The sequence below is a fragment of the Solea senegalensis genome, linkage group LG1 (assembly GCF_019176455.1).
Source record: "Solea senegalensis isolate Sse05_10M linkage group LG1, IFAPA_SoseM_1, whole genome shotgun sequence".
Classification (NCBI taxonomy): Eukaryota; Metazoa; Chordata; class Actinopteri; order Pleuronectiformes; family Soleidae; genus Solea; species Solea senegalensis.
In genome coordinates, this window is record NC_058021.1 from 2635863 (window position 1) to 2649915 (window position 14053).

The 14053-nt window shown below is 43.3% G+C and overlaps 1 protein-coding gene across 1 annotated transcript in view; it reads left to right on the forward strand.

The window, feature by feature from the left end:
• The window catches only part of LOC122778050 (microtubule-associated protein 4-like), a 60270-nt gene that overhangs the window by 17802 nt on the left and 28415 nt on the right, over positions 1 to 14053 (forward strand). The window contains exons 3-6 of the mRNA XM_044039619.1: positions 48 to 107; positions 11425 to 11538; positions 12323 to 12409; positions 13102 to 13290. Coding sequence (XP_043895554.1) covers positions 48 to 107; positions 11425 to 11538; positions 12323 to 12409; positions 13102 to 13290 — 450 coding nt within the window. The remainder of the gene's footprint in view (positions 1 to 47; positions 108 to 11424; positions 11539 to 12322; positions 12410 to 13101; positions 13291 to 14053) is intronic.

Genomic DNA, 14053 nt, shown 5'->3' on the forward strand with positions numbered 1-14053 from the left:
TGTGTGTGTGTGTGTGTGTGTGTGTGTGTGTGTGTGTGTGTGTGCAGACACGGGTACTTCTGCGTTGGAGAATGGAGAGCAGGAAGCTCATGGGGCACAAAAGCCTGGTAAGATCCATCCCACAATTCCCTTTGCCGTCAGTCGGTCTGTGAAGGCTTTTCCTCGTCTTCACGTCATCATCATGTCCTTTACTTTGTTTCTCTGTCGTCTTCTTACTCTCAGTGTGTGTGTGTGTGTGTGTGTGAGAACACTCTCCTTAGACCTGCTCAGACCAGGCTGCTCTCATGATGACCCTAAAATAAAACTGTGTGTGTGTCACAGTCAGAGGAGGAGGAGAATATTCCAGACTCTGCCTTTAGATTATGCAAATATAGCAAAACTAAACCTTATATTTACACATAAACTAGGACCAGGCAAAGCAGTGGCTCACACTGTTGCCTCACAGCGAGATGGTTGCCGTTTGTTTGATTCCTGTTTGTACCGAGGGTCTGCATTTTCTATGTGTGTGTGTGTGTGTGTGTGTATGTGTGGGAGTTTCCTCACTCTCAGCTGACTGTAGGCGTGAATGTTTGACCTCTGGTGACCTCACCTTTCACCATAGGTCACCATGACCCTGTGGTAGAAAATGAATGCATGAATGAAACTAGGACCACACCCTGAGATAGGTAGATAGGTGTGTAGGTCGTAACACATTTTCCTGTTTTCCAAACATTCGGCGAGCGAAACAAATCGTCTGAAAGACTTTGGACACGGAAACAGGATGTTGTGATGGCGCTTAGAGTCTGTCAAGAGAGAAATGATCCAGGCTGCGTTGGATACAGAGAGCGTGCGTGCTGTGCGAGTGAAACCCAGTGGACTGATGCGTCCTATTCACACATGATCTGTTCAGTTTAAGGGAACAGTGAAGAGTTTCAGGTTGGTCAGATCATGACGAGTGACTTTAATGCATGAGATAAGAGCGACTGAAGGTCTTTTGTTTTTTAAATATCTAATGAGTCTTATCTACGATCAGAGATAATGAGCTGCAGCTCTACAGAGGAATGCTCATTGACTCTCATCAACCTCTGACATGTGAGAGGAGAACTCTGTTCTGAAAGTTACATCATCAGTTTCTTTTTAGTCTTTTCCCTTTTCCACTGTTTTACATGTGGCTTTATTAGTGTGTGTGTGTGTGTGTGCACACAGACACACCTGCTTTTATACTGAAACAACCACAAAAGGGAAGCGTCATGTTGACTTCCTGTCCTGCTTCCTGTGTTCTGTGCAGATAATGCAGCCACTCATTTGTTAATATCTCCTTTTATTATATGAGGATTTACAGTATAACTGTCTTTATTACAAAATCATTTAACGCTAAATTATGAAAATCTTCAGTAAATATAAGATGTTAGTGATTTTCACTCAACTAAAAACTACTAATATAGATACAATATACTAACTAATATAACAGTAATATTTTAAATAATTTTAATAGATTATGTTCATACTCATGTTCACGTTCATACTTTCATGTTTATACTCACGTTCATGCTCAAGTTCATGTTCATACTTTCATGTTCATGTTCATACTCGCATTCATGATCATACTCACGTTTATGTTCATACTCACGTTCATGTTCATACTCGCATTCATGTTCATACTCGTGTTCATGTTCATACTCACGTTCATGTTCATACTGCTCATGTTCATACTTCATGTTCATACCGCGTTCATGCATTCATGATCATACTCACGTTCATGTTCATACTCACGTTCATGTTCATACTCACGTTCATGTTCATACTCGCATTCATGTTCATACTCACGTTCATGTGTTCACGTTCATGTTCATGTTTAAGGCTGTGTGTAGTTAGATGCTGTGACCTGCATGTCAATCAAACAGCTGTGTTGTTGCATGTTGGTTGTGTAGCTCTGTGGCTGTTAGCATGTTGCATGTGTGTGTGTGTGTGTCATCTGTGGACCTACTTCAGTAGACAGAGCATGTGGCTTGGTGGAGGTGTGTTTGATTTATTCATCACTGTTGTCCACAGTCCTCAGGGAGCAGATGCAGGACACAGTTGGTAAAAGTAGTAACTGGGTCAGAGTTAAGACAACATCAGCTGAATCCTGACTGTGTGTGTGTGTGTGTGTGTGTGCTGCAGTGCTGCATGATAAAGACAAATATAGAGTATGTTTCCAAATATTTGACCAATGAGCTGCTTATAATCTGACCTGCTGATTAGATGAGTTGCAGATAAATTGTTGACAGCTTTACTAATCTGCTTTCTTTCTCCCCCTCCCTTTATCCCTCCCTCTCATCCCACTTTGTTCTTCTTGGTCCTTTATGTAATTATAATTTAATTCATCAATCTCTTATTTATTTTATGCCACTTTTATTATTATTTCCCCCTCTCTTGTTTTCCTCTGTGTTGCCTCCTCCTTCGCTGCGTTCACTCCCATTTTGTTGCTGTATTTTTGCACTCGTCTCCCTTGTTCTCTTCTTCTTCCCCTCCTTTCTAAATCCCCATGCTTCAGAGGACTAGATCCCGCCTCCACCACCATGCCGACTGTCAGTCAGCTGTGCTTCTGCTTCAGTGCACCTCTCCCCACACCCTGTGTAACACACACACACACACGCACACACCAAAGCTAACCCAACTCTAAAATGAATTCTAAGCCAAGATGGAGGACCAGGCAGACTGTCCTCACGATCCACTGCTGCCTCCATCACTAAGTTCAAAAGTTATTTTGTCACTTCAGTGTTTGAAGTCCTTTGTTCAGATTGACCTCAGTAACACAAAGTGACCACTCGAGGCAGCAGAAAACCAGCAGCTCCAGCTAAAATCACTGATTTTCTCTGTGGACGTTGGTGTGGGAGAGTGAGTGAGTGAGTGGTTTGAGATAAAAGTGGAAAACAAAGTCTTAGATAAACAGGTTGTAGACTACGTACTGTGGCATGAGCAAATACAACGATCAAACACAAAGCATTTATACACACTGAAGCAGACACACACTAATGTTACACACACACAAACACACACACCACTAAAATACTGTTGTTGTCTTCCTGTTTCTCTCCTGTCACAACTAAAGTGTGTCATTAAGCAACGTTATATACAGACGGTCAGAAAAGACTCTTTGACTGATGAGCAGGAAATTTGCTTATACTTTATCTTTGTATATCAATTTATCCTTTATATGCAAACCCCCATCATTAATAATGCTGTGCTGTCATTATACTGTATATGCAATACATTCAGTCAAGTTTGTTTTTGTCTTTTAGACGTAACGAGCCACAATAACTGGGCCTCATGCAATCACATGTCAATCATCAAACATATTTAAGTTCTTTTTACACTCTTTAGTTTCACTAAAATTACAATGATGCAGAGGTTAGGGTTAGGGCTTTGGATTATCCATGGAGTTCATAGAATCACTGGCTCGTAATCTTTCTCTGAAACTTTCTGCATGCTGTGTGTGTGGAGAGATGAAGTTGTTATTGAGGCCTGGTGTGAATTCTTTTTTTTGACTAACTCGACAAATAGACTGAGAATGTTCTTCTCAGATTAACTCGTACCGCCTCATCTACAAAGTAACAGAAAATGTTCTTGAAAACGTCCAAAGAAAAGTTACAGTTTGATATTTTTTTATTATTTTTGATTAAATGCATGGCATATGCAGCATGTTAAACAGCAGATTAGATTCTAACCGTATCTTTTCCAGATGATCCTTTTTCTACTGTAGCTGTGCTTCTCTGTGTCACCTGCCTGCACTTTGATGCTAATAAAGCAATATATATAACACACACTCTGACTGACTTTGAGTTTCTCTGTCTTTTTTCTTCTCTCCACTCTAAACCTCTTATCTAACGTCTAACTGCTGTGTCTCCTCCTCCTCTTCTCGTCTTTCCCTTGCAGCTTTATTTATGCACACAATGATTTCCTGTTGCACATATTTTATACCTCAGCATCTTTTTGAGAGAACAAGATGCTTAGTCATGCTGGCTGTAGCCTTTAGAGTCGGCGGATGGTGTGTGGGGTGTGAAGATTAGCATGTGTTGCTGCAGGGAGAGGAATCTTTTGGTTAGAAAACACATGGCTGAAGTAACAGCAATTTATTTTACCTTTCTACATGTGGCTTAAAATGCAAAGGAAATGAAGAGAATAAAATCTTCAGTGTTTTATGGATTCTTCTTCAGGGAGTAAAGAGAAGTCACTTTTACTTTGTATATATAAAGTCTGATGTCCTGTTATCAACATGACAGGATTGTAACTGGCAGCAGTAAAACTGCTTGACATTCTCACATCTTCATCATACGTACATTGAGCAGCACGATGACCGTTTCTATTCTCACTGATTGTATGTGCTTAGAAATCAAAGAGAAACAGCAGAGGTTTGGTGGAGAGAAGACGCTATTAACCCGAGGGCAGTGAAGATCCATAAGATCTGACAGGAGCTAAAGTCCCTCAGGAGGCAGCACAAATCCAGTGAGTAACAGCGCCCCCTTTGGCAGAGTTGCGGGCCATCTTGAGGAAGAGGCTGATGACTGCAGAGCAGAATGGCTTTGAAGGCACCAAAGGTAGAGAGCCACGAAATGTGCTTTGTTCATAGTCAACCGTATTGCCCCCCCCAGAAAAGAAGAACTGGATCTGCACATATTGAACACCCTTGGCGACCCCCAACAGACTGATGGACCTGGGCCATGTGACATCTTAATAGACCAATCACCTCCCATCAAGGACTTTGATCACAGGAAACCACTTCTGAATGAAGTCACGGAGATTGTGAGGACAGCAAGATGTATCTCAGCTCCAGGACCCAGTGGTAACCCATACAAGGTCTACAAGAACTGCCCACTGCTACTTAAGCAACTCTGGAAGTTCCCAAGAGTCATCTGGAGGAGAGGGAAGGTGGCACAACAGTGGAGGTTTGCTGAAGAAGTCTGAAGAAGGCAGCTGTCGTAATTCCTCCGCAACGACGACTACATTGACACATCAGGGCAAAAGGAAGGGATCTCTGGAGTGCCGGGTGTGGGTCACCACAAAGGAGTGGTGACCTAGCTCATCCAAGAAGCTTGTGAGAACAAGGGAGACTGCACAGTTCTGTGGTTAAAACCCGGACAACGCATATGGCTCCATCCCCCACAAACTGGTCCTGACCACCATGACCAAACACCATGTGCCACATCATGTCATCTGATCCTGGATTGTTATGAACACGTCAGGATGAGAGTCTCAGCAGGGGCAGTAACATCAGAATGCAGGGGCCCATGGACCCATTCAGGGATCTGCCAGCCACCAATCAGGGCCTTTATGGATGACCTGACTTCATGAGTCTCCATGGTGTCTGTGCCAGGATGCAGATGGAGCCTGCAAGGACTGGAACAGTTTATCCGGTATCGGATAAGCAGTCTCGGATGAACTGGACAGATGGTTAACATTAGTTGACAAATCGGGGCTCACGGGCAAGTTTCAAGCATGGATATACCAGCTTGGTATTTTACCGAGGATACTGTGGCAGCTACTTGTCTACAAGGTCCCCATGTCCTCTGTGGAGACCTTGGAGAGGAAGGTCAGCAGCTGTCTAAGGAGATGGTTGGGGTTACCTAGAACCCTAAGCAACAACACCCTCTACAGGAACAGCACAAATCTCCAGTTGCCCTGGAGGTCTTTGGTAGAGGAGTTCAAAGTCACATGAACAAGAGAGGTGCTGATGTATAGGGACTCAAGAGACCCGAAGGTGGCCCTGGTGAGGACTGGGAGGAAGTGGAATGCCGCTGTGCTGGATGCTGAGTACAGGCTGCACCATAAAGAGCTGGCGGGGGTGGTGGCCCAGGGTAAAGTGGGCTTGGGGATATTCCAAGCATCCCAGTTCAAGGAGTGCAAGGGGAAGGAGAAGCTCAGGTTGTCAGAGGAGGAAGGGAGAGCAAGCAGAGCAGCTGGTCTGATGCAACAGGGCACCTGGACAAGGTGGGAGCAGGCCTTGGACTGGAAAGTGATGTGGATGGACCTTTGGCAGGCAGAGCCACACCACATCACCTTTCTGATTCGGGCAGTGTGTGACATCCTCCTGCCTAGTCAGGCAAATCTCTGCCCACTGTGCTCAGCAAAAGACACATTGGAGCACATCTTTAGCTTCCTTGGTCAGGGTCGTTACACCTGGTGTCACAACCAGGTGCTCAAACACATTGCAGAAGCCATCAGCAAGGGAATCAACAGCTGCAGCTGAGAGCATGAGAGCACCATCCACTCAATTGCTTTTGTTAAGGCAGGATAGCAGCCAAGGCCAGGTCACAAGAGGGCAGCAGCAGGGATCCTGTCAGCAGCCCAGGACTGGCAGCTCAGAGACCTTGAGGAACAACTTTGCAAGCACCACCCTGAGGCCAGAAATCCTGCTGATCTCTAAGAACTCAAAGCAGATCATAATCGTGGAGCTGACGTGCCATGGGAGGACCGCCGAGGCTCATGACAGGAAAAGGGCTAAATATGAACTAGTGACCAACTGTTGAGAGCAGAGCTGGAAGGTGAGGTCAGCTGCAGCTCCACTGAGCCCTCAGTGCACTGGGCATCACAGGAGGAGCACGGAGCAGAGCCCTCAAGATCATCACAGAAGCAGCTGAGAAAGCCTCACCACAGAAGACATGTGAATATATCTTCAATAATGAAGATTATTAAACCATCAAAGCTGGATCTGGTGTCATGACGTAACTTTTAAGATAAGAAGTTGAACTTCTTTTAACATGTAAACAATCATAAATAGAAACTCCAGTTGTATCCAAATTTAAATATTCTTATTCATTTAACGGTTTTGTTGAGATGAACTTTATTGTTCAGGCTTTAGTGTCCACTGTAATGTAGCGATCACCCTGACCTGACCTGACCTGACCTGACCTGACCTGACCTGACTGAATGATGCACACTCACTGGACTGCCCTTTATATCAAAACTTGTTATACCATTGATACATGAGATGAAAACCACTGTAAACTCCTTGTGCCCTCGCCTGAAAACACACGTGTGTCTGTAAAAAGGAGAATAACACTAAGGCGATCCGTCTGTAGCTGTTCGGATCCATCCAAACTTTCTCTTGACCTTCTTTGTGTCAGTGTTTGTCACATTTGATTGTCAGGATTAACGAGTGTAGCTGCCGCAGAGGATTCTCTGACTCCCCTCAACATTTTGTTCACTCATATTTGCATTCCAGCTGTCAGCTTCCCCCTCACTTTCATGAATTGCACTTCCTTTAGTCTGAGCCCAGCGGGTGTGTGTGTGTGTGTGTGTGTGTGAGACTGTGTGCAGTCAGTACCCGTCAAATCAACAGATGAAGGAAACAAGTGCACATGAGGAGGCGAATCACTAGTTGCTTGTGTTGATGATTCCCATTCACATTCACAGCATTTCACTTTAAAGCTGCAAGTCAAGTGTGAAGCCATACACACACACACACACACACACACAGCGTTCTGGCTGAGTCACACCTCTGAATCCATCTCCTGACACGACAATAAAAAGAATTTACAAATACCTTCACACACATAACAGCCCTCTCTCTCTCTCTCTCTCTCTGTCTGTGTGTGTGTTTGTGGTGGAGGATTTAGGTTTTTCCTCTCGGCTCAGGGATTAAAGCTGCACCATGAATATTTAAAGGAGATTTATCCAGCATTTTCCTGACACATCACTTCTTCGAGTAAAAGACTGTGACAGCGCGGGTTTAGACTCCCTGACAGTAAAAGGATCGAGCATAAAAGCTGCTGCGCGGACCTCAGATGATGGACTGTTTTTAAGCACATGTTTGATGAGTGAATAAAACACAGTCGATCTGCAGAAGTCTCAAATTTCACATACAAAGTTTTTATGCTTGAGGGATTAATAAAAGGAAATGAAAATGGTGCATATATAGAACAACTTTACTATTACTGAGTATTATTAATCTTACTAGCAAATATTACTATGACAATAGAAACAAACATAATCTGCACAACTCCTTTATTGTGTCTTCCTTTACACTCTCTCCATGCTGTGCATGGGTAATGTGTGTGTGTGAGTGTTGATGTACTCTCACAAAGGTACATGATGATCCTTCCACTGTAAAGCACATCTGCTGTGTGTGTGTGTGTGTGTGTTTCTATCCTTGTGGTCTTCGCAGGGACATTTGCGTGTGGCTTCTTCAGGCTTAGGACCTGGTTTTTATGGTTACATTATTAAGTCTATGAGGAAGGTTTCCTTTACATGCGTGTGTGTCGTGTGTTTCTGTCAGGAGGAGGTTGAGAGGACCTACAGGTGTCACAATAACACACACACAGAGACATTGTCACATGTAGCGTGCCTTCCCTCTCGACTGCCTGTCAGTGCACATCACGCTCTCACCACCGCTGCATGATTCTCCTGACTCCTCCCCCTCCACATTCTGCTCTCCTTCTTCTTCTTCTTCTTCTTACACAGCACACAACACAGTTGTACAAACTAACAAAGGCTCAGGCTTGTTTTGTAGCTGGCAGGTGGGACACTATATAATAACACATGGATATACAGTGTCCCAGATTGACACAGGTCAGATCTTGATAAATCTGTGATGTGATGAAGAGTTTTGATTTCTCAGTGCCTTCAGCCAGGCTGAACCTGTCAGACACAGTTCTATTGATGCGGGTGGTGTTTTCTCTTGTTGTTAAGGCTCACAGACCCTGACTGCTGCAGTAGTTGCTATAAAAATGAAACCTTGTCGGAGTTGCTGGCTGGATTAATAAAACTAGGCCACACTAGGGTGTTGTATAGTAAGTGTTCATATCTATAAAGGAAGGAATTAATACTAAAAAAAAGAGAGGAATCTCTTCAAATACTGACTCCTCTATCTGCAACTTAACTCAATTCCAGTTGCTTACAGCTAATTAGTGGATATGACTATGACCTGGATGAGTCAGAACCTTTAGAGACACACTTTCATTGTCGTTAACCAGTGAATTATATTATTGTGTCACACGTTCATAGACTTTGTATCAGGCAGTTTGAGTCTGGTTCAAAGATTCATGATTAATGCTGTGTCATCATTCTCAGCAGAGAATATGACTGAGTCCTCTTAGTGAACTATCGGTGTGGTCCTGCACTGACCCTGATCCTGCCGGCTCCTGGTGTTTGGCCCAGCCTGAGGAGCTGAGTCTGAGGCAGAGGGGCCAGCAGAGGCTGGGGTCAGCTGGAGGACAGCTGCAGGACTTCAGCACATCCTCTCAGCTCATCCCAGATTAGACCGTTCCAAAAAGAAGAGCGGACTGAAGGAAAGCGTGTTTGTCGTTTACATGGCAGTTAGCTTTAATGATGGCATCAGAAAGTTTACTGTTATACTGTATTACAGTATAATCCTCCTGAATGTGAATGTGAATGTTAAAGCTAACAATAATAATAATACTAATAATGCATTTAATCTATACGACAGATACAACTCATCCATGACCTTCAGTTGACTTTACTGCAGGTTACATTCAACCGGGTGGAAAAGTAACAAAACAACAGCCTTCCATTCTTTGTCTGTAACTAGTATAATAATACAACTAGCATAATATTATAATTAGTCTGTAACTAGTATAATAATATAACTAGCATAATATAACTAGTATGTAGCTAGTATAATAGTATAAGTAGTCTGTAAATAGCATAAACATATTTTATCTAAATAATCTAGTGTTATTGAATGTTCATAGACAATATTCTTCCTCTAACTCCTTTAACTCCTGATCCTCAATCTGTTGCACAACAAAAGTGTCCATGTATATATGTGTGTGTGTGTGTGTGTGTGTGTGTTTGTGTGTTTTTGTGTTTTTGTGTTTTGTTTGTCCAATGCTATATTTATCCATTTTATTCTGTTTGTCCTCCAAGCATGGAGTAGACTCTGTCTGTCTGTCTGTCTGTGTGTGTGTGTGTGTGTGTGTGTGTGTGTGTGTGTGTGTGTGTGTGTGTGTGTGTGTGTGTGTGTGTGTGTGTGTGTGTGTGCGGCGGCGGCGTATGCGTCGCGTGCGTGCGTCGTGCGTGCATGCGTCCTCAGATGTTAAGTTCATCTGTCAAACTCAAAGTTGCTGTGCTCTGTCTTGCAGTACATTGTCCTCATGCTGAGGTCAGCAGCTTCCCTGCAGCAGCACAGACTCTTATGTAATTTATAAATTTGGTTCACACTAAACCCTGGATCTCTGTCTCATAGTAGAACAAGTCACACTTTAGTGGTTAAAGATCACAGAGTTAAGTTCGGTTAGCAAGTTCAACTCACCAGACAAATGTAAACATGTCAAATAAAGTCACCAATAAAGACAAAGATTATCTTTGGTCTTCTTCTCTGTGAAGACAATAAATCAAGCATGAATATGGTTTTCCATTGACTCAAACCTAACCCTTGGTGACTTTGTGGAAGACATACTAAACTATGACATTTAGGGTGTCCAATTTGCTGTTGCTGCTGCTGCTTCTGCTGCTGCTGCTGCTGTTGTTACTACTGCTGCTGCTGCACATAAAGCAGTGTGTATATACATAAAGAAGAAGAAGGGCAGCACAGTGACCAGTGTTCATCAGCAAAGTCTGACTCAGCACATCAGCTGTTACTTCATCACATTTGTGCTCACACAGCAGAGACAGTGAGGACGAGTGAGGACGAGTTCTGCTGCACCAGAGTGTTTTTCACTGAATCTGTGACCCGACAGTGGAGTGACAGACAGTGCACACCCAGCCATGGTCTCTCTGTCTCTCTCTCTGTCTCTCCCTCTCTCTCTGTCTCTGTGTGTCTCAGACATGGAGACATTTGTGTCTTTGGGTATTGTCCTGTCTGTTCGCCTCACTGTCACCCTCTGTGGACGCTGTTGGGGGAGGGTTACCACTGGTGCCTCCCTCCTTCTCCTCACTTCCTGTTTATTCACCTCACTTTCATCCATGTGAGATTTCACTACATAAGTCCTCGTCCCTGTCTTTGTTGCACCTCCTTCAGTCTTCAGTCGTCTCTCTGACCCGCGCTCGTCTCGTCTCTTGTCGTTGGTTTTCCACTCAGGACTTTTCGGCCACACGGGTTAAAAGGTGACTGCAGGAGTAGAGTGGGAGGGGGAGTGGGTTGCGAGGGGAGCTGTTGGCTGGCGGGGGCCTGGGACCTGAACCAGACAGACAGAGAGACGTCACCGCATGACATTTGTGTGTGTGTGTGTGTGTCTGGGGGTTCACAGTATTAGTAGCTCAGAGCCAGTTGAGTCTGCAGCAGAGACAGAACAGACTCAGAGTCTCTGAGCAGCTCATAACAAACACCACTGAGGGTTTGTGCTGAATGGGACGAGGATTTCTGCTTCTGAGCACATTTGGCAGGTGAGAGGGTGAGTGTGTGTGTGTGTGTGTGTGTGTGTGTGTGATTAAATCAGGGCTGAACAGTAACACGTCATCAGTAAAGAGCTGGAGCTGATGTCCAATCATTGGTTTTGTCTGCAGGTTGTAAGCTGTCCTCAGGAGGACAGACATCACTGTCACATCCACAGCCTCAGGGCGAGGTGCGACCTCTCTCCCTGGACCAGAATCAGGCCTTGGGCATAGACTTCCTATCAGGTATGAAGGTCAAGAACAATCTTCATTAATCTGTGATAAAACAGCAGAGTTTGTTGCTTCTGATGCTTCGGTTCAATCATTTTAAGTTTGAAATATGAACATAAAGAACTTTTGTAAACAGCCGATGACTGAGAAAGAATTCATGTTATATCTGAGAACGTGATGCTTATTCTAATGAATTCATCTCAAATAACCAATGATCTGCTTGTTGATCGATGTCTCCCAAACCCACCACGTCCTCAAATGTCTTATTTATTATCAGCCAAAGACAAAGACACAAAGTCACATTCAAGAAAAACCAAAACACCGGTTCATCTGTGTCAATAATCATTTACACAATCGTGAGGACATTCATTTTCTTTGTTATTTATACATAGTTTTTCTTTGCTCAGTGGTAGAGCAACTCGTCTTTCAACTCAAAGGTTGATGTGCTGTATGAAAGGGTGAGTGAGTGAGTGAATGGGTGGGTGGGTGAATGACAAAACGGTGGTGTCATCAAGACTAGAAAAACTCTGAATCAATCTTGGGTCAAACCCAGTTTCACTATTCAGAGCAACATTGTTCTTTTATTTTTAAGATTTCAACACTTTGGCCTCTTGGTTCTGGTTTGGTTCTGTCCTGGTTCTGTCCTCCTCCTCCTCTTCATCAACCCAAACCTTCACATCAATCCACTTATCTGTCAACTTGCTTCTTCTTTATTCTTTCCTTCTGCTCTTGCCTGTTTCTGTCCTCTGGTTCTCTGTCCCCTGGTTCTCTGTCCTCTCTGTCCTGTGTCCTCTGCCAGCGTCCATGGCAGGTTACTTAGATCCTGTGGAGTCTCACAGCAGCTCAGCTCATATGATGGACACTGGTGTGATGGCAGCTTTCTCAGGTAGAGCTTCATCATTTTCCTCAAACAGCTTTGACACAGAGATAATGAACTAGCTGTGATCACAGTAGCATTTTATCTGTATATCTTCTTTAGAAATGTTAAACATGTCTTTCACAGAAAGATGTCTTTGTATTTCGTTCATAAACTTACATTCAAGTTCTGGTCTGAAGGTTGTGTTAACTTGAACTAGGATTAACTGGAGTTATTTTCACTGAAGCTTCAACAAATCATTGATTTGAATTCAGTTGATGATTCAAATATTGTCCTCAAAAACACTGTCAAGTTCAAGATTATCACTTAAATGATGCTTATTTGATCACTTTTGCTTTACATGCATGAAGTTTAAAAACATTACTCATTTATTATTATTATTATTGTTATTATTATTATTATTATTATTATTATAATAGCCACATTGAATTTTGATTGTGTTGTAAAAACTTCATATTCATGTCATCTCTCTGTCATAGTTTATTTACATTATTGTAAAGACTGAGGATAAAGACGTGAACTTCTATAAAACAAACTTATTCAAACTGTTCACATTAGATCGTGTTCTTCAGTGAGAGGCAGCAGCAGCAGCAGCAGCAGCAGCAGCAGCTTCACACACGTCACATGTTCCTTCATTTCAAATGTGCTTCAGACAAAATGACTTTAACGTTTGTTTCTCTGTGGCTGCGTCTCTTTCTTAGGTTTCTCTCAACCCAGTGACATGGGCTTCAGTGTGGAGACGGGAGCTGCACCACTGCAGGCAGAGAGACCTCCGAGCATCGCAGAGCCCCAGCAGTCCACACCTGCAACAGGGTCAGAGGCCCCTAAAGAGCACAGCCCCATGCTGCCGGAACCACAGGTCCCTCGCAGCCCTGCAGACGTGTCAGCAGGTGAGAAACCTTCGCAAAATCAACAAATTCTCTTTAGGCTAAAACACCTGTGTGGTGCCGATGGTTGGTGATAGCGTGATGAAGTTTACACACACTGGAAATACATGGATGCAGCGGCTGAAGCCTGTTCTGATCACACGTGTCTGTCACAGTCAGTGATTTAACATCATGGTAAACAGAAGCTGTTGATCCACTGCTGCCTCCATCAGTAAGTGTAAATGTCTTATTAAGACTTTATTATTATTATATTATTAAGTCATTGTTCACCTCAGTGAGGCAGCAGTGGACCAGCAGCTGCTGTGTCCCTGTGCTTCTCTTTAAGGACAGAGATCGATAATGCAGCGCTTTGTGTTGTCTTGATTTCACCTTCACGTCTTAAATAGTCTTTTTTTTGGCTGATCTTCTCCCCGGTTCAGATATTTAATTGTGTTGAGCTTTCCTTTAACTTATCTTAACTTCAACTTAATATTAGGAACTCATAAGACTTATAAGGACTCAATGATAGTTCACCTCTGAATTTTTAAGTCTGTCAGAAGCAAAGCATGTATAACTGTGTGTATAACTGTTTATAACCGTGTATAACTGTGTATAACTGTGTATAACTGTGCCTGATTTACTCCACAGAGGCTGCAGTAAACTATAATCAGCTGTCTTAAATTCTATAGCATCATCTTCACACTCTGACTCCAGCAGAGTGAAGGTCAATGCACAGCTGATGCTGACATGTACAGAGTGTGACATCAGGCCATGGCTTCTATATACT